At 39.9% G+C, this 23,199-nt stretch overlaps 1 protein-coding gene across 1 annotated transcript; it reads right to left on the bottom strand.

Annotated features, from left to right (window-relative positions):
- Positions 1–66: 66 nt before the first annotated feature.
- On the bottom strand, positions 67–22,839 carry Rpp30 (ribonuclease P/MRP subunit p30). Its single transcript, XM_070021177.1, has 11 exons — positions 22,730–22,839; positions 19,739–19,794; positions 19,077–19,133; positions 18,219–18,293; positions 15,451–15,522; positions 12,370–12,459; positions 4,794–4,910; positions 4,022–4,051; positions 3,452–3,489; positions 3,003–3,082; positions 67–255 (listed from the first exon to the last, which is right to left on the bottom strand). The coding sequence occupies exons 1-11, from the start codon at positions 22,809–22,811 to the stop codon at positions 146–148; spliced, it is 807 nt and encodes a 268-aa protein (XP_069877278.1). The 5' UTR covers positions 22,812–22,839; the 3' UTR covers positions 67–145.
- Between the last annotated feature and the right edge of the window lie 360 nt (positions 22,840–23,199).

Raw genomic sequence — 23,199 nt, 5'->3', positions numbered from 1 at the left:
GTGCTAGGTTTTGTTTGCTGTTTTGATGGCTTGAGTTTTGGTTTCTAGCTTTAAATGAAAACAATCTATCTTGCAAAAGTTTTATTTCCATTGAGGATGAAGTGTGAAGGGGAAGAAGGCAGCGTTACAGACTGAGTCATCCTCTTCAGCCCTCACATTTAGCTTTCTTGCAGACTGGAAAAGAATCATCGTCCCCTTCTGAGGATCGAGGCTTCTTCACTGTAGAAATAATTCCAAAAGCAGTTTTTCTAGTTTCTGTAAAACAAAAGAATCACAAGAATCACAATGTTCCAAGGTAAGACATAAAGAGGTTGATTAATGAGTGACATCACATTTTGTTGGCTTGGAGCACTAGTTAATGATAAAACCCCTGTGAACTTCTGCAGATGCTGACACCATTATCTTTTCCCCCAACACAGACAAGCCTGCAGTCTATCATCAACTTCAAATTCATCCCTAAGGACCACCTCCTGGGTAGAACTGCAGGGCAGCTTTATGTCTAATGGTCTGACCAGGCATCTTATACAGTCAGCACTGGGTCTAAGGATTGCTTTATGAATGGTAATTACAGCAGTCAACAATACTGTTCCCAGTGTCTGAATTCACCTCATTTTATAGCATGTACCACATCTTCTTCTGCACTGTCAATAGGCCTCTCAACAATCTACTGTATTGCCTATACCTAACAATAGCCTGGTTATAAATCAACATTCAAAAAATGCTTGTTGAGTGACTGAATGACATTTTATATACTGGTGACAAGGAGCAAAACAATGGCGATTATTTTGTATGCTCAGATCAGGATGGGACAACTGAAACTTAGTTAACTTCTGAAAACCCAGAAATGAACCCACAGACCTCTAGCCACCTAAGCTTTGATAAGGGTGCTAGAAAATAGACTGGAAGACAGTCTCTTCAGTAAATGGTGCTGGCAAAATTGGTTAATCATCTGTAGATCCTTATATATCACCCCGCACCAGAATCAACTCCAAATGGATCAAAGACCTTGGAGTCAAAGCAGACACCCTGAAAACATTACAGGAAGGAATAGGAGAAACTCTAGGGATCCTTGACACAGGCTGAAATTTTCTTTCTTTTTTTTGGGGGGGGAGGGGTCCGGTCATGGGGCCTGAACTCTGGGCCTGGGCGCTGTCCCTCAGCTCTTCAGCTCAAGGATAGCGCTCTACCACTTGAGCTACAGCGCCACTTCCGGCTTTTTTCTTTTTGCTTATGTGGTGCTGAGGAATCGAACCCAGGGCCTTGAGCATGCAAGGCAAGTGCTCTACCACTGAGCCACCTTCCCAGCCCTGAAATTTTCTTAATAGACACCCACATACAACAATGAAAGAAAGGTTGGATAAATGAGATTACATGAAGCTGCAGAGCTTCTGCATGACAAAGGACATAGCTACCAAGATCAACAGAAAGCCCACGGATTGGGAGAAGATCTTCACTAGCCATACAACAGATAGGGGTCTCATATCTAAAATATACTTGGACTCAAAAAAATTAAATCCCCCAAACAACAAACCCTCAAAGAAACAACTGCCCGGTAATAAGTGAGCTAATGACTTACAGAGAAACTTCTCTGAAGAGGAAAGAAGGATGGCCAATAGACACATGAAGAAATGCTCAACCTCTCTAGTCATAAAAGAAATGCAAATCAAAACAACATGAGATTCCACCTCACCCCAGTTAGAATGGCTATAATCAAGAACTCTAATAACAACAGATGCTGGAGGGGATGTGGCCAAAAGGGAACCCTACTGCATTGTTGGTGGGAATGTAAACTTGTTCAACCACTTTGGAAAGCAGTATGGAGGTTCCTCAAAAGACTAAACATAGAGCTCCCCTATGACCCAGCAATCCCACTTTTGGGCATTTACCCAAATGATCACAAACAAGACCATATTAAAGCTACCAGCACAACTATGTTTATTGCAGCATTATTTACCATAGCTAAGATATAGAACCAACCCAGATGCCCCTCAGCAGATGAATGGATCAAGAAAATGTGGTATATATACACAATGGAATTCTATGCCTCCATCAGAAAGAATGACATCACCCCATTTATTAGGAAATGGAAAGACTTGGAAAAAATTATATTAAGTGAAGTAAGGCAGGCCCAAAGAAACATAGGCCCCATGGTTTCCCTTAATTTGCAATAACTAGTATATGTTTGGGACAAGTGGAAAATGTCAAAAGCTATGTACATATGATGTTAAGCAAAATGAACCCCAAAATAGGGGTTCTTGTTATTGTTTCTAATGTACTTATAATGTACCATATGATTTTTTTTGTTGCTTTGTATGTTCCTCCCCCAAGGTATAACCCCTGTATTTGATGTTAGTGCCCTGTATCTTGTATATACACTTCTCTAATTTGGGGAGGGGAAGGGAAAAACAAAATGCTTAAATAGGGATACAGGTTGACCCATTGTAACAATGAGATGTACAAGACATTATGTTGAAAACCAACTTTACAATTTTAGGCAGTGGGGGGGGAGGATGGGGGGTGGAGTGTAACTGTGGAGGTGAGAGGGAAGGGATGGTAGGGGAAAAACAAAGGAGGAAGTAACAATGCTTATAGGAAATGTACTTATTACCTTGCTCATGTAAATGTAACCCCTCTGTACAGTATTTTTACAATAAAAACATATTAAAAATGCACCTGCTGTTTTTGCTTCCCTAACAAATGGTTTAATATATTATTTCTAACATCTCAGTTCTCTAAAACAGTGGTTTTCATCATGGAAAGCATACCCCGCAAGAGAGGAGGGGGGGGTAAGGGAGATAAGCCTGTGCAGTTTGAAAAAACTCATTCATTGGTTGTCTTATGATACAAACTATATTCATTTGATAAACTACAGAAAGGAAAACCTGAAGTAAGGGTGAGACAGCACTGATGGGTCTTAAAACAGGTTGAGAAACGATGGCTGTAAAGACACTGTGCAAAGCAGATATGGTTCAGTTCAGTTTTTGCAGGAAGATCTTGCTCACCTCCATGGAGAAGTGCCACTCGGCAATTCGTGGATACGGCAGCCTTGGCATCATTCTCAGAGAGTCCAAACAGCAAACCTCTGGTGGCACCATTAAAGATCTCAACCGGAATCAGAGAATGAGACTAACAAAAACAACTGAAAACGCTAGCTCACTTAGTTGCTTTGAGAGAAAGCCTAATTAATTCTATAGCAGTCTGTGTAGATTGGAAACCAGTGTTGGAACTAGTAGCTGAAATTCGCTGAACTCTGATTTTATCATAGACGCTCACTCTCCTTCTCTACCTCCCACTTAATCTAAAAGGTAAGAAGATAAAATTTTCTACAACCTGAAGTAATCTGATTTGGAAGCTGCTAATCAATAAACTTACAATTAGAGATTGATACAAATTTAAGAACACTTCAAATTCCCTAAAAGAAAGTTTCAGCTTCCTACAAAGGAAAGGATACAAGTTTGCCACATCGTAAGGCCCTCTTATTTCCAAAGGCTAAAAGAAATGAAAAAAAAAAAAAGTATGAGAGAAGTTATTTATAACACTTAAACAGCTTTATGTGGCCACACCTGAGTATTCAAATAAAGCCAACTACACAAACTTAGTTCCTCATAATTTTGATGGGTGATGGAGGTTGTTGAAAATACGAACAAACCTTGAAAAGTATTTTGCAGGGTCAGGTTACTTTGAAGGAATAGGTAGGAGGATTATAGCTAGTCTCAGGTAAAAACTTGAGACCCTATCCAGAAAAATAACAAAAGCAAAAAAGAGCTAGGGGTATTAATTGACTGGCAGAACATTTGTCTAGCAAGTATAAGGCCCAATTCAAACTTCAGGACCATCCCAGGGGAAAAAATTACAGATAAAGTTTGAAGCTTTGAATGAAGATACATCTTATTATTTAGCAATTACTATATGAAAATGCAGTTAAAATAGAAAACAGGTAATTCTTAACATGACTTTTAGTTTTTATCCTATAAATATGGGGTTTTTTTTAGAACTGTAAATTATTCTATGCTATACTTACCCTTTCTGCTGCACTGGATATAATTACATTCTATAAAACAAAAAGTGATCAATATTAATCTTGAGTAAAGATAGTAAAAATTGAAGAATCTTATCATACAAATAACTAGTAATCCCATTGTAACATTAAAGGCACAGATAACAACTTCTATTAAAGATGAAAAGCTTCATGACAAATTAAAAGGTTGCTTATCAAAAGAAATAGAATAGGCTTTCCAAATACATCTTAGTAAAGATGAATTAACTTGTAAAAATCTAGTTGGAAAAGTCATAAAATCTTAATTTCACCAATTAGCAGTTGCTATCTTGATGGTTCTTTTCAAGTGGGTAAAGAGCATTTTTTTTTGGGTCCAGTCATGGGCCTGAACTCTAGGCCTGGGTGCTGTCTCTTAGTTCTTCACCTCAAGGCTAGCGCTTTACCACTTGAGCCACAGTGCCAGTTCTGGCTTTTTTTTTCTGCTTATGTGGTGCTGAGGAATCGAACCCAGGGCCTCAGGCATGCAAGGCAAGTGCTCTACCACTGAGCCACCTTCCCAGCCCCAAAGAGCACATTTTTTATCAAAAGATAAATGCTTTCAACCCTTCCCCTTCCTTAAGGTTATTCTTCCCTTGAGATTTTTTTTTAAAACTTAACTTTGTAGAGATCATTGGACTAGGGAAGAGGAATTTATTGTGGTGCTTTGAGAATTTTTTTAGCTTTAGGGAAAAAGTATCAACTTGACAATTCCAGTGATTGAAGAAGAGAAAAACCTCCAGAAATTCTGGGAGTATACCTTTCCTTTGCAGATCTGCATCAAATTGAGGGCATTGGCTATGGTGTACCTCCTCATGGTGGAGTCTCTGATAGCTGGGCTATAGACAAGTTCAAAGCTCAGGCCTCGGTCAATTGCCTTCAGAGGAAATAAAAGAAATAAATTGCCAAGGACAAATACACAATATCCTACTTAAGTCCCCCTCACCTCCCTTCCTACCCTCTATCTACCCTACACATCTCCCACAAGCCTTGCTTTAAGCAAAGGCATATTCATACACAAAAGGCACCACCACAAGAAGAAAACAGACAAGGCTGTTCTTGACACATAAAGTTTATGCTAGCTGTGAGGAAGCTAACTTGATCAAATCAGGCATTACAAAGACGATAAGGATAGGGAAGTCCCAGGGGGGCAAATAGGCTACGGGTAAGGAAGGGAAAACAGATGAGGAGCTTGTTACCCAGAGGGTTAACTGTAATTCTGATAGGAGTGGGCAAGTAGAGAGAGAATAACACCACAAAGAACCCAGGAAACAGGTACAGCACCATATATGGGTAAATTTTGTCCTAGAGCAGTGGCTGACTGTAGTTATTGCTGTTTTTTGGTATATCAGCCAACCAATGGTCCTCAGTAATGACTTCAACAGAGACTTCTTCAAGTCTGAGTTTAGCCAGAGGCCTCATTTACACTTCATTATAGTTAGAGCTTTAGGCACACATCTCCCCTCAAATCATCATTTTGGCTCTTAGGATACCTCCACTCCCCACACCCTGGTTCCTGGACATGCCCTCCCATTTCCTGGAAAACTCTATTGTTACATAAATATTCGTAGCATAATCCTTACATTCTGTCCACAGTAGGGCTGAAGACTGGGAACACTTGTCTGCTTGGTCTGGTGGCCTGTCCTCAGTCTCCCTTAAATGTGTGCTACTGCCTTATGATCACTTCAATAAAATCTAGTTTTTGACTAAATAAATCTGCTCTGTGAAAGTGTCTCTGCCTCTGAATTCCTTCTTCAGTGAGTGCAAGGACTTGCCAATTTGACCCAAGAATGAAGAAAGAGACAAAGAAAGGTTTGAAAAAAGGCCGAAGGAGTGGATGGGAAGGACTCTCAGGCAAGTCATTTATTTACCTTTCTCCATTAGACAGGAAATACAGGGCATGAATGATACAGAATTGTATGATCAGATCCCGAAATATTCCTAATTAACTAAAGCTAAAATTTTAACTATTTACTATTTGAAGGGACGGGGGGAGGGAAGGAGAGGGGCTTTCTGGGGGCGGGAGTGGGAAGCAAAGATATAATTATCAGTTTAATTTTTTTAAACACAAATTTGATCCTGCTACATCAATCAGGTTCACTTTAAAATTGCCAGGAAAACTCTTGAGAAACTGAAAGATAATGTGCTATGGAAGGTTGTGAATATTTCTTTTATAACATCTTATTTTACATTTTTAGATGGATAGAATACACTCATTACCTAGGCTTCTGCTTCTAAGGCCATTTGAATGTAAATTGCTATTAGCTCATCAGATGATTGCTCATAATAGCCTCTTCATAAAGAATGATATCTGCCTGATTGCCTTTTGTTTGAAAGTCTGACCAAAGGTTCAGAAATAGGCAGATGATCAGGTTTTTTTATTAATGAGAAATAATAGTCATAAAGATGCTAACCAAGGGCAGGTGTGTGACATTTCAATACTGGCAATACAATTCTAAGTACTCCAATCATAAGCAAAGCTGCAGAGAAAGAAGAGAGGACAAAAAACCCCCAACAAAACAAGGAGTTGATTAGGAGGAGAATGTGCTAATTCCCTGTTAATTTAAATAATTCAAAAGGATAACAATCTTTCAGTGTATCATTTTTTAAAACAGGCACCTTCATGACTCACAGCCAAAGTAACATAAGAAAACAGAATAAAGTCTTATTTGCGTCTCCGCTTTTACCTGCCCCATCCCAAATCACTTTCAGTAATTTCTTGTGTGTTCTCCAGAATTACTCCATAAAAATATAAGTATTTTTGACTATGCATTTTTCCCCCTGTTCTTTACCAAACAGGGAGGCTGCTACAATCTTGACCTGCCTAGTATGAGAGCTTTTCCACATTAGCAAAGAATTTCCTCATTCTCTCCTCTAGCTGAATGCTACTGGATACAAACAGGGCACATATAGTACTTAAGATGCATCTACTAGCTAGACTTGGGTTGTTTCAAGATATCTGTGGAGGGCTGAGGCATGGCTCAAGTGTGTTCAAACCTTAGTACTACCAAAAAGAAAAAGAAAGAGGGGTTGCCAGTTAGTAAGAGATGAACTGTATCCCTATCCATAAAAGATATAGTGTATTATTAACCCTTAAGATTCTCACTAACTTTTTTAGAAACAGAGTTACAGAAGTAGTTAATACTGCAAGTGGGAAGGGTCCTAATCTAATCTTAGTGTGCTTTAAGAAAATGGCCATGTGAAGGCAGAGACACACAAAGAACTGAACAAACTGTGGACACAGGGGCAGAGGTTGGAGTTCGTATGGCTGCAAGCTGGGCATTGCTAAAGGTTGCTGGCAAATTATGAGAAGGAAGGAAGGGACAAGGAAAGGCTCCTACAGATTGGAGGGAGATACACCCTGCTAACAACTTACCTCCAGAACCAAGAGGCAACCAATTGTGTTGTTTTAACCACTTGGCTTGTGGTACTTTGTTATGGAATCGAACTTAGCAGGCTAAGAGAGGAAGGATTGCAACTGGAGGCCAGCCTGGTCACAAATTCTGACACCAGACACACACACACACACACACACACACACACACACACACACACACACACACACACACACACACACACACACACACACACACACACACACACACACACACACACACACACACACACACTGAAAAGGCCAGCCTGGTCACAAATTCAGACACCAGACACACACACACACACACACACACACACACACACACACACACACACACACACACACACACACACACACACACACACACACACACACACACACACACACACACACACACACACACACACACACACACACACACACACACACACACACTGAAAAGAATTCACCAGTGGGGAATGATTGTAGACTTGGAATCAAACCTTGAGTATAAATCTAGCCAACTCTTCAAGAGACATTTAATTAAAAGATGAGAAGGTGAATTCAACTTTGGATGATTTAGGATTACTATACAAGTTCCTTAAGACTGCACAGAGCTTTTGTAGAAGATTTTAGAGGGAACTGTAAAACTGAAGTTATGGTGGCCTTATCATGCAGCTGAAGATGACAAAAGTGCTGGTGCTGTCAAGTATACAAATGCACTGTTTTGGTGTAAACTGTTTTCTATGGCTCTTCAGCTCTCCAAAATCCCAATTTCTAAGGTGCTAATTGTCACATGCCTTCTGGCTTGTCAATAAAAGACTAATGAATTACCTATCTTAACACTCCTGCTTTTCACAGTAACAAAAGAATAGAGCACAAAATCCAACCAAATTAATATTGGTGCAAGGGCTAGAGGTTCCGTGTTAGAGCACGTCTTGTGACTTCAAACTTCAATGCTGAAAAAAATAAATCTGTGCTGTTTCCTCAAGTGCCCAATCAAGTGATTCCTATAACACTAATTGATAACTTCTCATGGCTGAAATTCTCCTTCGAGACTAGCTGATACCTACCTGTACTACACATGTTATGTTTTCAAAGGGAGAATATTCTGTATTTTAAATGCACATGAACATCTGGATGTAGATGAACAGTTTCCTTATCAAAATTAGACTTGGTTACTTTTATAGTTTGAATTCTGATGTCTCTCAAAGGTCATGTGCTAAGGGTTTGGTTGCCGGATTCTACTGTAGCCCTATTGGAGGTTGATGAAACCTTTTTTTTTGACAGGGGGTGGGGGGAGTGATGGAAGAAGGTTGATGGAAGAGGTGGGTCCTTGTGAGGTAAGGAGGCTGAGTCTAAGTAACGTCTTGCAGCCATCCTGGTTGCCTCTTGCTGGGTGGAGGAAATTCTCTACCCAGTGCTGAAAAGCCAGGAGGTGAGAGAAGCCATACATTGAATGCAGAGGCCTAGCTCAAGGTGAGCTAGGAGGGCTCTGTTTCTGAGAAATTCAGATGCCATAGCTTTGGTAAAGCTTTGCATATAGAGAATGTTCTGATTCTGCATTGATTAACTCCCTAAATGGCTTTAATTGCCAGCCTCTGAGTAGCCTCTGAGCATACCCTATAAGGAAGGTTGAGGCTTATCTTTCCATAAGGGAAAAAGTTCTGCTGGTACCCGAGTATGTCTGGTTAAGGTCTGGCATTCTGTCTTCATGGTGGGGGAAAGTGACATCATCCCCCCCTTCTCCACCTCAGGTGATGGGCGTACCTGAGTCCTGGTGACAGGGGTAGGTACTTGGCTGATAGGTTACTGAACCTGTCAGTCCAGTGCCTGGGACTGGGAGTTTTCCTGTAACATTGCCCCCTGAGCTGACCTATTTTGGCCTGGACCAGCTCAGGTACAAGTACGCCTTGCCACATGTCTCCATGTTCCTGTCCTGTCTCTGGTCTCCTGGCTGTTCTCTGGTCATCATGGTATTCCAATTCAGCTCTCCATTGGAGCTGAACTGGTTTGTTAGTATTGTTTTTGTTCTTCTCTGGCCTGTTTAACTAACTGTGCTGTGTATTTGTGGGCTGCAGGCCTTTATAACAATTGGCTGCCTGCAGACCACTAGTGCTCCAATAAAGACTCTAAGAATTCGAGCTCTCAAAATGTGGCTTCTCCTATTTTCTCATCTTACAACACTTGAAAGGGACCTTGGTGCATGCACAGACACACAAACACACACACACGCTCTTTCTTCTCTCCATCCTCTCTTTCTCCTTTCTTCCTGGCAGTTTCCAGTACCATACACTTCTCCCATGCTGTACCATCTTGCCATACACACGTATAGAATGACTATTATGATCCAAACTACATGTTTCTCGCTTTCTCTCTTAAATGAAAAATAAGTGAACAAGTGAATAGGGTTAATTCTGCTTCCAGACCAAACCACATAAGCAGTCTACTTCTATACCAGATGACGGCTAAAAATAAATCTTGTGCAGCCTTCCCTTATACTCCGTCATCCAGTTTTTATTTAACATATGTAAAAAGTTCACACTAGATTTTCTTTTTCAAAACTAGACTCTGTTAAATATTGCTTCTCCCTCTCACTTTTCAAAATTTTTAAAATTGAAAAATGTGGGAATTCTGCGCAAAATGCCCATCACACAGCAGCAGCTTTCTTGTACTTCCAGATGGAAATAGGTGGGGGGGGGTGCCTTTGGTGGGGGGTGAGCTGTCCTGGTGCCTCTGCCTTGAGTGCCCGTGTCCTCCTTCTGCTGCCCCAGTGCCCTGCCTGCCTCCCTTACTGTGTGTGCTTTCTGCCTAACCATGACAACCACACAATAACTAATGATAAACACCCCTGACAAGCAGAATTAGACATATCCTGCTTCAAAGAAGAATAATTACAGGAAAGACTCATCACAGGCAAGATACTCAGGCAATCAAAAAAAGGTCTGTGGCACAGCCGATATAACCAAGCTAGCAATCTGGTTAACATTAAGGGACCCAATGACGAGCTCTCACCACATAGTCATTGGGAATCTTACCATTGTGGGGGACACGAGGGATTAATTATGTGCTGTGCATTGCTGTCCTTTCCACACTTTTGGCCTTAGTATCATGACACTGTCTCCTTTCAACCAAGGACACAGAAAATGGACTTCCCAGTTGAATAAAGGTGAAAAGATGAAAAAGTTGTTAAGGTTTGGTAACAACTTTTAGAAGATGTTTATACAGGACTGGGCTGGCAGCCTGGAGCTGGCAAAAAAGTAAAGCCAACTTCCAAAGGCAGAAATTGCTACATATGAAGAGACACAGTATGTGACAGGCACCTGTGCATGCTTGCGCTTTTATAATACACACCAGGGGCATATCAGATGTCTTCTCTGACAGGCAACCAATCAGAACTGTTCTAATTGTCCTGTGAAGGAAGGGTTGAATGACTTCTTGCTAGTCCACATCTGACATGAATAACTGAATAACACAGGTCTCCAAGTCTAAAATGTGATGATTTAGGGTTATCTTTAATGCTCAGTTAGAAGTACTGGCACCAACATGGCAAACCAAAGATGGTGCTATATGCTCAGCAGTAATCTCAGGATTTATCAGAAAAGAGCTGTTTTAATTTTCTCTTCAAGTACATGACTAGACATGTTTTAGTACTTTTCAGGTACAAGTACAGTAGTATAGTTTTCAGAAGTAGGACATAAGTCAAGTTAAAAATTTTCTATACCAAATGGATCCATTTTCTCCTTTGTCTCCCTCAATACTGAGGATTCCTTGGCAAAAAAATCAGACAAATATTGAGGAAGTTATGATTCTACTACAGATAAAAGAAAAAGGGAATTATCCACTTCAGAAAAATTGATGGTCTAATTCTGACTAAAATAGATATATAAATCTGGACTATATCTGTCAAATTTCTTTCTTGGACAGTAGTTTTTGAGAATACACCCAGGTTTTGGTAGCTATGATTCTACATCAGCATTTCCAGTTTCCCAAACAAGTATTTAACAACTGCTGACTTCATAGCTACTAAACAGTCACTGATGTGAAACAGCATCACCTTTATAATGGAAATAGATTGTGGCTTACAAGGCAGTGTGACCCATGGAAGATGAAAGGTATGGGGAAACATGAGAAATTATGTAGAAGGGGAATGAGAAAAATTCTATAGCAAGAGGGAGGAAGTAACCCTGGGAGTTTGTTGTGTCCTTTTCCGTATGTTTTCATTGTTCTATACCTTTAATGTTCAATTTTCAGACTGCAAGTGCCCAACATTATTAGCTACCATCTTAGGAAATATCCTTCATAGAGCCATGTATAATGATGTACGCCTATAATCCCAGCATTAGGGGTGCAGAGGCAGGAGGACACTGATGCAGAGCCAGCTCGGGCTATATAAGGAGAGAGTGAGACTCTATGTCAGACAAACTAATGAAAATACTTCATAAGGGGCTGGGAAGGTGGCTCAGTGGTAGAGCTCTTGCCTTGCATATAAGAGGCCCTGGGTTCGATTCCTCAGCACCACATAAGCAGAAAAAAAAGGCCAGAAGTGGCACTGTGGCTCAAGTGGTAGAGCACTCTCCTTGAGCTGAAGAGCTGAGGGACAGCGCCCAGGCCCAAAGTTCAGGCTCTAGGACCAGACCCAAAAACAAAACAAAACAAAAAAATGAAAATACTTCATAAACTTTAACTTCTAACGCCTTTCAAAAACACCTTGACAATAAGTGTATTATGTATTACTGTTTATTTTGGAGATCGTGTCTCACTGTGTAACTCCAGGGCTCAAGTGATCCTTCTGCCCCAACCTCCTGAGCGTCTGGGACAGCATGACCAGCTTGGATTCTTAAGAATAATAACATCCTCTTTTCTAAAACTCCCTCCTATTACTTCTCCTTTTTTCCCCCTGTAGAAACATGGTTTCTTCACTCCCAATTTGCTAATGTAAATTCCTACAAAGTTATAAAATTCAAGAGATAACACTTACCACATTAATAGGGGGTCTTTTGAAGTAAAATGGTAGTTTCTCTGTTAAAGTTATGCAGACTAAATCCACATCTAAATGTGTGCAAGCAACCTGTGAAGAAGAAAAAAATAGGTAAGGGCTAAACCGTAACCCGGCACAAGTAAGAGTAAGGATAGGGTCGCACCAGATAGAAAAACCTCCGTGGGCATGCCTCACTTCATAGGCTCTGTGATGGTCTATGTTGAAATATATCTGATCTGTTATGAAGGTAATTACTTAATCATTCCTTAGTTTGGATGGTTTAACTGAGACTCAGCTGAAATAGAGGGGGATAGCCATGAACCTTCTCAAAAGATAAGACCTGAACACCTTTGACTCATATGGTCTTCTACAAAGATCTGGGCTGCTAGGGAGGCTCAACACTTAGAAGGCTGCCTCAGAGTATCCCAGAAACAAGACACTGTTCCCAAAATACAGGGAAGCAACTTGCAAAATGGAATTTATGTATGGTCCAGCTGTTCTACAGTCAATTTACTGGACATCTTTACCATGAATTGTCCTAGGACTGAAGTTTTAGTAAGTCTATTAAGTGGCAAAAAACACATTAATTTGGTATTATGTGTCCTAAGACTATGTTTCCTTACCAGTATACTGTCATCAATAAATACCTGATGTTTGAAGAAGAAAAGCATGGCATTACTGATTCTGGGGTGAAAAGGCCATGGACATGAGGAAAGAAGAGTCAGACAGAATGAAAGGAAGAAGGGCTAGATAAATGGTAATTCTGAAAAGAAAACAGGAATGGTAGTAGTAGCTGCCACTAGAGGAAATGAGAGGGAGTTTTAAGTGGATGGAAGGTGTACCTTTTTTTTCTCTTGGTTGGTTGTAGGGCTTGAACTCAGGGCCTTGGTGCTGTCCCTCAGCCTCTTTGTGCTCAAGACTAACACTCTCCCACTTGAGCCACAGGAAGGCATACCTTTTATGTACACCTTTTTATTTTATTATGTTTATTATCATAGACAAAAATTTTTTTAAAATAAAAGTGGTTTATTTTAAAAAATTCTGTGAAAGGCTCTCCCCCAGATGGAGGTAAGTTAGGACACATCTTAGTTATATATTTCTCCATTATGTTTCTACTGAAGGTGTAGACAATTAAACAAGGATCTGTGTTGGTTTAAATTTATGAACTATAATAAACTTTTAGCTATAAAGCACCACTCCAGTTGGCTCTCTCAGACACCTGAAATTTAAAATGTTCTAAACAAAAATATTTGATTTTACTTTCTTTTAATCCAAATGTTTAACTGGCACATTTAAAGAACCATAAAAGCTAGGCATAGTCATGCCTGTAATCCAGAATTTCTGAAGACAAGGCAGGGGAATGTTGAGGGAAAGGACTGGTAGGCCAGGACATAAATGTAATGCCAGCTATTCAGGGAGCTAAGGCAAGAAGATACCAAGTTCGAGGTCTGCTGGACCAACTTATGAGTTTCTGTCTCTGTAAAAAAGTCTGGGGATGTAGTTCACTGGTAAGTGGATATTTAACATGTGTTGGGTTACAGCCCCCAGACCCCAAGGAAATAAAGTTTTTAGTTACATATATAAATAAAGATTTTATTTACATATATAAATAAAAATATATATAAAGACTTTATTTACATATATTTTCCAGTGTTTTGTTTCCATAATCACCACTAAAGTGCAGGGGGAAAAACATGGTGCATAACCCAATGTTATTATTTAATCACAAAACTAAGTTGTGATTGTTTCACATATTTGGGAATGCCCATGGTCCTCCTTGTACTGTACACCAACGGTTTCAACATTGAATTACTTTTTGTAATGGAACTTAAGAAAACATATACATAGCTTCAACTTCTAACTACAGTGATAAGAGCTGAATGTGCATTGACTTACTACTTGCATTTTATTTTCATTTATCCCTTTAACCAAAGTAAAATTCCTGAGAATCATTATACTTTTGTATTTTATAAAGCAATCCATAAAAAAAAAGAGATAGGTACCCATGGATAATCTGAAGTGTTTCCCTATAGCTATGTTCATATAATCATATAAAATGTCTATCAAAATGAACTCCAAGAATGGAAACGAGAGGTTTTATGTTAGTTTGCTTCTTCTTTTTTTTTTTTTTAAGTCATTTCTCACTGTTTTTTATTTCTGTACCTTCTGACTTATATGAAAGTTTATCTGGTTGGGGGAGGGTAAGAGAAAGCACAGAAATGGTGGGACAAGGGTGAACAAATGCAGCAGTGACACTCACCAGACACTATGCTGAAAATGAACTTGGAACAAGTGAGATTATTCAAAAAGAAATGTACTCATTTCCTGACTTATGTAACAGTAATCCTTACTTACCTCACCTTTACAATAACAAAAACAAATTTTTAAAAAGATTGGATAGGGTACCTAGTTATCAGTCGCCTTTAGCCAACAGCTCCATCTACTGGATAAACTCAGGGAAAAAAATCTACAATTTTAGAACAGATTTTGCTTTAACAGATTTTGAGATACACTTCTGCCAGAGGGATCTTTTTTTTTAAGCTTAGATAAATACAACTTTCTGAAATTTCTATAAGTAGCTATACTTAATTTTTCACAGTAACATATTCCTTAAAAGAAATAATATATGTACATATATGTATATATATTATTTATATCTATCTGTATTTTTTCCTTTACTATACTATAACAAGCGATACATGCATGTTAAACTCTGCTCTTCTCAAAAGTGGGCAATTTAATAATAAAATGCTAACTTTGAAAGTATAAAAGGAAGGCAATACATAATGTTTTTTAGAACAGGAAAGGGAATCCTATTAGTACAATATAACTATAAAAATTTCTAAAAGAATTTCTGGAGCAAGGATAGAGAAACAAGAGGAAACTTGGTGAGCTCTTTCTACCTGTTCTACCGATGTCTAATGGGATGAATAAAAACAAAATAAAACCACATGCCAGTTAAATATATCCCCATGAAATCCCTGGACTCCAGGTGTAGTCTTGTAAGTATCTTGGCAATGTAAAAAAGGTCATGTACAAAGATACAATATCAGATTTAACATAAAATATAACTTTACTTACATGAAAAAGCTTTTCTGTCTTTGGAAAAACCGCGACAATATCATATAGCCGGACCCTGGAAGAAGTTGCTCTCTAGTAATACAAAACACATGTCACTACACAGTAGTAAGAAATATAAACATGGAATTCTGCCTAGAGATCTAGTTACACTTAACATTTCAACCATGACTTCCTATATGTTATTGACATTTCTGTTTTGCTTTGTGTGTTGGCAGAAAGCTCCAGGAGTTTAGATACCAGCACCTAATCCATCAACCATTCTTCCTTTCTACAGTATATATGCTTTAACAGTGTACCAAAGAGTGAAAGCCCTTGATTTTTCTTGTATGTTCGTTTGATCCAGGATTTTCCATTGTAGTCCTCCTGGCCTTGAACTTGGAAGTTCTCATGTGCTTTAGACTCCTGAATACTGAGATTACAGATATGCACCCACCATGCCTGGATGCCCTGCATCTTATACCTTACAAACTAGTGGGAGGGCTTACCAGATACTTACTGAGCACTTGCTCATGAAGGCATGTCTGACTTCAATGGAATTCACTTTTTTTTTTTTTTTTTTTGTGGTCATGGGGCTTAAACTCTGGGCTTAGATGCTGTCCCTCAGCTCTTCAGCTCAAGGCTAGTGCTTTACCACTTGAGCCACAGCACCACTTCTGATTTTCTGAGTGGTTTATTGTAGATAAGAGTCTCACAGCATTTCCTGCTGGCTTTGAACAGCAATCTTCAGATCTCAGCATCCTGAGTAGCTAGGATTCCAGGTGTGAGCCACTGGCACCTGACTCACATTTTCTTTTTTTTTTTTTGCAAAACCAAAAACATAGAGGACTTAGTGCTATGTGTTCTGTGCAATGAGTACGTGTGATACAATTAGGCTCACAGTGAGAGTAGTGTTAAATGCAAATTAAGATGTCAGGTGTACAAGAAAATACCTGAAAGTCCTAGAACAGGAGAAAAACACACTGGTTAAAGAGAAAGACTTACTGTTTAAAAAAGAAAATCTCAAATGATAGCCTGAGTTTGTATGTGAAAACTAGAAAGACACGTCCCAGTGTCCAATCTCTGAATACAAGGATAATGCTATGATACCTTCATTTGTTGATACTATACATTTTCACTCCTTATTTTATGAAAAGATATAGTGTAATAATAATTGGAGGCAGGTTTAAGGGAAGTAGCAGGTGCCTTGATTAAGCAAGAGGGCATGCTGAGTAAACATGATGTAGGGCTTGTTTCACGTCTTTTCAGCTCATTTATATTTATCTGACTCTAGACAACCAGAATGTTGGCTTGTAACTGTATAAAACATTAGTTGGTCTTTTCACGAGTTCTTTACCCATGCCAATTATTTTGAAGTGAGACAATTCTTTGAGTTTACTTCTGTTCTATGACAGAGGCGTCCATTCCAGATTAGTATGGTTCAGAGAGACCTCACTTTCTCTCTCACCACCTGGTCTTTTCTATGAGGAGACACACTCAAAGCTCTCCCAGTTCTCTGTACACAGAAGGTTTTATCCACTGACTACCTTATGGTTTTTGTTCTCTAATAGGGTCAGATTTCTCAAGCACAGTCTTCAGTGACCATATCTATTATTATCTATAATATGATTTTTGCCCAGGCAGCTAGTGATTTTGTCTTCTCCTGCTTGAGACCTTGGGTATAGGGATGCCACTGACCTTTCCTTCTTTCTTCCCATTTTCTTTCTTGTCTTTCTAGAGCTGTGCTTCCTGTCTCCAATCTGTTCATTTTCTACTCCATCATGGAGAAGTTCCTCAGGACTGTCTCCTTTTTTGAAATAGCACCACAACCCTCATCTATGCTCATAGTTTTAATTACTTTTCACAGATGACCAAAACAACATCTTTAACTTTCACTCTTCTGAAGGGCCATATCTTTATTTCCATCTGCCCATTTGATTGGTTCCATTGACTTCTCACAATAACCTGTGATGTCTCCAACATGACACAAAAGCCAGTTTCTCATTTCACATCCTATTTCAACAAATGGTAGTCTACCTGGCTTCTCAGACAATCCAGGGAGTCATTATTCTATATCCAGTCAATCACAAAATCCATTCAATCCTCCTTTGAGATATCTCTCAAATCCTCTCCTGCTAATAATACATTCTCTATAAGGCAAATCTCACCATTTTATTCTCTTGATTGGAAGCTTCAAGGTCTTCCCCTTCCATCTTGAACTAAGCCTCCTTCTCTAAACTCATTCCAGATAGCCAGCTCACTAGGCTTTGCCTGAACTATCTTGTTTCATTTCTGAGTTCTTATTATGTTCTTGACTTTGGGATCTTTGTGTAATTCATTTTGTTTGAAGGGAACTCTCTTTCCTATTTGTCAGCTATTTGGCAATTACCATCTCTTCTGGTCCCAGCTTGAACATCAATTTACTAAGGTTATATACCCCTGGAACACTCAATCTGCTACTCCCTCCATCTCCCTTGCACCTTTTAAACATTCCTCACATTTGTAATTAGTAGTTGTTTAGTTCTACAAGCTTTGTGGTTCAAGGATCATGTCTACTTTAGACACAGCAATTTGCCAAGCACCTATGTATGGTTTTAAAAAATTCAGTGAATAACAGTTGAGAAGAAATGCGTTAATTGTGGTATGAGCAGAAGACATAGTTATACAGAGCACGTGGGTTGTGAGGGTGAGAAGAAATAAAAGAATGGGGTGAGATGAAATACAACAATGTTTAACACTAGTCAATTCAACTTAACAAGGCCAAAAGTAAAGCGGAAAAATACTTAACTTACCAAAACATTGCAGTGAGATGGATCTGTAACTATAATTGTCAATCTAGTTAAAATTTTAATTGGTCTTGATTTCCCCTGTAAACAAAAAAAAAGCTTAAATAAAAAAGCATTAATCAGAATGGATTAATTTTCCTGTTTAAGTTGAAAGCACTCATTAAAAGGCACTGGCAGGGGGAAAATGGGGAAGAACACTGGAAGGGGTGACCACAGTGATCAAGATGCATTGTACTCATAACCTGACTTATGGAATTGTAACCTCTTTGTAGCCTAGCTTCTATTCTCAAGGAGTTTTCAATATAACCAGAGGAAAAATAAAATAGGTCTATTAAACTACATATAATAAGATCAGTTAAAAGTTGTAGAGCAAGTGGGTGTTGTGCTCAAGCCTGTAATACTAAATAATTGGGAGATAGAGATCATGATTTAAGCCCAGCAAAGAATAAACAAGTTTCCTGAGATGCCTATGCCCAGCTCAATCAATAGCTGGGTGCTGGGTGTAGTGGCATGCACCTATCATTCCCAGTGACACAAGGAAGCACAAGCAGGACTGAAGAACAAGCTAATCCAGCCTAAAAGAAAACCAGTGAAGAAAAAGGTTAGGGGCATGGCTCCAGTGATATAGTGACTGCCGGGCAAGTTGAAGTCCTTGAGTTCAATCCCTATAGGGGAGGCTGGGAGGGGGAAAGGAGTTGTAGGGATTTCAAGAGGATACTGAGTGGATAAAGAATATTTCATGAAGAGCTGAGTCTTGATAGAAAGGCAAAACTGGTAAGCAGAGGGTGGTATATTCAGGTGATGGTACTGTACTCATACAGACTACCTTCAAAGTGAGTGCTTCTTCGACATCAAAATGCCTACCTGTACAATTGGCAAAGTGGTGAAGAGCTCAGAAACAGCTACTGGTTTTTCAATTTCCTATAACAAATAAGAAGAAAAGTCACCCCCAATTGTATGTGTTTAAGGCATGAGTCTAAGAAGAGACTTAAGGAAAAAAAAATAAAGTTAATTTCTGGCATTCTGGCATTCAAAATAGACTAAGATTTTCCTTTTATTTCTACTTTAAAGAAAGGAAACTAATAACATCAGTGGATAAAAGGATTAAAAACAATTTTTTAGACAGAAAATATAAGGCAGAGTTTTTGGTAGGCCTATTGAGAAATATGTGTGTGTATATTTACTAGCCAACAGGAAAATTAATGTGTCTATAAGAAAAAAAATTAATGAGCACAAAATACTGTGGTTACAGTTCAGTTAGTAACAATGCTTAATATTTGTAAACATGACTGAACAAAATTTAACACCAATTCAACTTGGAGAATCCTAATATCATGCCAGAATGAACCACAAAAACATTAATCATTTGCATAAGTACATACTAGCTGACTTGCTAACATAAAATAATCACGTAAGAGTGCACAAAGAGTGAATTTAAGAAATACACTCATTGTAGCTTCCATATTCCCAATTAAACGCAGTAATTATAAATACTTCATACATATTAACTTCAAAATTTTTTTTACCTGTTTCTTTTCCTTAAAGTCAACAATATGATTGATGGCAACAACTGAATATCCAACTGCAAAAAAAAAAAAAAAAAGAGAATATTCTTGTGAAAGTCTCCATTCTGTACATACTAATCATTCGAATTCTAGATATAAAGACTAGAGGATAAGGCTGGGGATTTAACTCATGTCCAATGAATATTTGCCTAGTATACACCAGGCCCTGAGTTTGATCCCCAGTACTGGAAAGAAAAAACTAGGAAGCAGTTTGGCATAGAAGTTATGGGTGAGAAATCTGATTGCTTCCAAATCTAAATATAACTAAGTTACTTAAATGTTAGATTTTAGGTTCTCCGTCTGTATCATTCCTATGTTACACTTTATTATACCCATTTAAGATGTCATTTTGGCCAGTAAAAATTTAGTACAGAACTTATTCCTAAAGTCTTCATCTGTTGTCTTAGGAGAAACTCCCCAAGTAGTTTTTGGTGTACTTTTTACTTATATAGCATATATGTGAAGCTTATCATTATTGTTTTTCTTTTGTCACATCATAAACAGAGCATTGGATCTTGGTCTTCCTTGTTCTTTAAAATCAGTTTCCTGGGCTGGGAAGGTGGCTCAGTGGTAGAGCGCTTGCCTTGCATGCATGAGGCCTTGGGTTTGATTCCTCAGCACCAAATAACCAGAAAAAGGTAGAAGTGGCACTGTGGCTCAAGTGGTAGAGCACTAGCCTTGAGCTGAAGAGCTGAGGGGCAGCACCCAGGCCCAGAGTTCAGGCTCCATGACCGGACCCCCCTCTCCCCCCAAAAAAATCAGTCTCCTTTTCTCGTGTGTGTGTGTGTGTGTGTGTGTGTGTGTGTGTGTGCTCACGCGTGTGTGCCAGTGCTGGGGCTTAAATTTAGGGCTTCCTATCCTTGCTCTTGCTTTTCGCTCAAAGCTGGTGCTCTACCACTTGAGCCATACCTTCAATCAGTTGTTGTTATTGTTTTTGTTTTGCTGGTTGATTGGACCTAAGAGTCTCTGAGGCTTTCCTGACTGGCCTGGCTTTAAACTTCTATCCTCAGGTTGGATTGCAAGTGTGAGCCAATGGCTCACACTCTTACCTTTTGCCTAATAAGTTGAAGTGATTTCCTGTCACCTGTCATGAATTTCATTTTAAAGAACTACAGACTGGCTAAGAATGTGCATGCTTTTACACATTTCTTTCAAGCCTATTTAAATTATGGCAATTCTCTAAAAAAATACAACTTGTCAAATTTATTTTTTAAAGGTATTTCATTTATTTCACAAGTATTAATTGAGTAACTATCATGAGAGGTGCTTGCTGAGTGACTTTACAGAGTATTGCAAAGAAGTAGAATGAATAACACATAGACCCTTTCTAAGGATGCTTATGTATTCATTGAGAGGACAGCTGAGAAGGTAATACTTGCAACAAGCAACATCCAAGTACATTCATTTTGTAGGAACTGCTAGGACTACTAGCACTTTACAGTTCTGGTCATTGAATCTATCTTTTTCGATTGATAAAAGAAGTATACTGCAAAGAACAATGCTAATTAGTGGCTATTACAGATAGCCCTTCTGCTGACACAGTTGGCTTTGCATAGGTGCACAGGGACAGAAAATATGAGGAGGGCTGAGGGTCCGACAGTGCCTGTATTGATCTTATACAACCTTTTCCCCCTTGTCCATATTACCTAAACACTACATTATAACAATTAGTTATTTATATAGCATTTTCATCCTATTCTATATCATAAGGAATCTAGAGATGTTTTACAGGAGGTATGCAGATTATATGCAAATACTACCCTATTTATACAGAACCTTTTAGTATCTGTAAATTTTGGGGTGTGTGTGTGTGTGTGTGTTGGCTCTTGGCTCAATCCTCTTGCAGACAGAGAGGGAATGGGAGCAGAAAAAGCGCCTGGCTGGGCAATCAGGGCAAGGCCCCTTCTTATAGTGCTTCTTCATCTCTCACCAAGGCCTTGAGCAATCCTGTATGCAAGTCTCTAGATATCACAGATCACCATGGCCTTGAGCAGTTGCACATGAGGCCCTTGGCCCATTACCCCTGGAAAACTTGAATGTGAACCAAGTGGTACACCTTAAAGGGGCATCCAGTCAGAGGGACTGAACAATGCTTGAGACACTTGTGCAAGATGCATGGAGACTCTGGGGACTGATAGGACTTGCAGGCTGTCCAATGATCTTGAGAGTCAAATAGCTTTTTCCTGGAGACACCTTGATATTAACTCCTGAATGACATAACTCAGACAGTGCATTTCCACCTCTGCCCCTATCTAGAAGGGGCTCTGCTCATCTTTTTCTTCAATAAATTTTGCAAGTTTACTTCTCCCTCTGGGTCCTGAACTCATTTTTAGAGACCATAGAGACAAAGGACCTGATCCAGGTGTTGCCGCTTTTCAGGACGCCTGTACTTCATAACGGTGACATGAAGAAACAGTGATGTACATGGCAGAAAATGGTTGTTTTCTAGCTTCGCCTCTGCAAAGTGCCAGCAATGAGCTCCCACAAGGAGTTCTGGTCCTTTCCTGTCCTCCGCCCCTCACCACCCTCCTCTTCCTCTGTCACTCTCCGACCCTCCACACCACTCTCGGCCGGTGTCCCGACTCCCTGCACGAGCCCAGATACTGTCGCCAGGGTCAGGAAGCGGTGGTGAAGCGCAAAGCACTGGTTGATGACTGAACCTCGGGGAGCCCGGCCCGGCCTGACATCTCCCGCTCGCAGCTGTGGGGTCTCCTTCGGGCCTGCTCCCTCACTGCGCGGGGGCAGGCAGACGAGAAGGGACAGGAACCCGTCTTCCAGAACTTTCCCACGAGAGGGCTCCACAGCGGCCCGAGCCTGGCGCCAGCTTCCCTCCCTGACATCTCAGACACCCCAGGAGAAACCTGAACAAGAAGCCTAGAAGATCTGCAGAGCAGAGCCCGACGTGAGCGGCGAGGGGCCAGCGCTGCGACCTCCGAAGCCGGCCACACTCACGGTGAGCAGCGGTCTCGACTAGTCCGCGAAGGGTTTTCACATCAGCGCCCGCTCTCAAGTCCAAATCTGCAAACACCGCCATGCTGACGTCCCAAGAACTCCCGCGTGTCCCGGTCTGTGCAGCCTCCGTACTTCCCCTGGGCATGCTGGGAGTTGTAGTTTACTTACAGCGTTTCTCGTATCCCCGACCCGGAGCATGCTGGGAGTTGTAGTTTACTTACAGCGTTACCCGTAACGCCGACCCGGAGCATGCTGGGAGTTGTGGTTTACCCGTGCATCCCCTCCCCATTCCCAATCCAATTGTTTAAAAAATCTCAAACTGCCTTGGAAAACTCAAGAGTAAAGATAAGCATTAAGGTGGAACCCTAGAATTTGGGATTAAGGGATCTCGAGTTCGGGGCCAACGTGGGTTATATGCTGAGAGGGAGACCCGGTCTCAAACAGTCCCACCCTAAAAAAAATGGGGTTCA

The sequence above is a fragment of the Dipodomys merriami genome, unplaced genomic scaffold (assembly GCF_024711535.1).
Source record: "Dipodomys merriami isolate MVZ:Mamm:240054 unplaced genomic scaffold, mDipMer1.0.p SCAF_14, whole genome shotgun sequence".
NCBI classification, from domain to species: Eukaryota; Metazoa; Chordata; class Mammalia; order Rodentia; family Heteromyidae; genus Dipodomys; species Dipodomys merriami.
The sequence above is the reverse complement of the archived record's forward strand: the minus strand, read 5'-3'. Positions and strand labels throughout refer to the sequence as shown.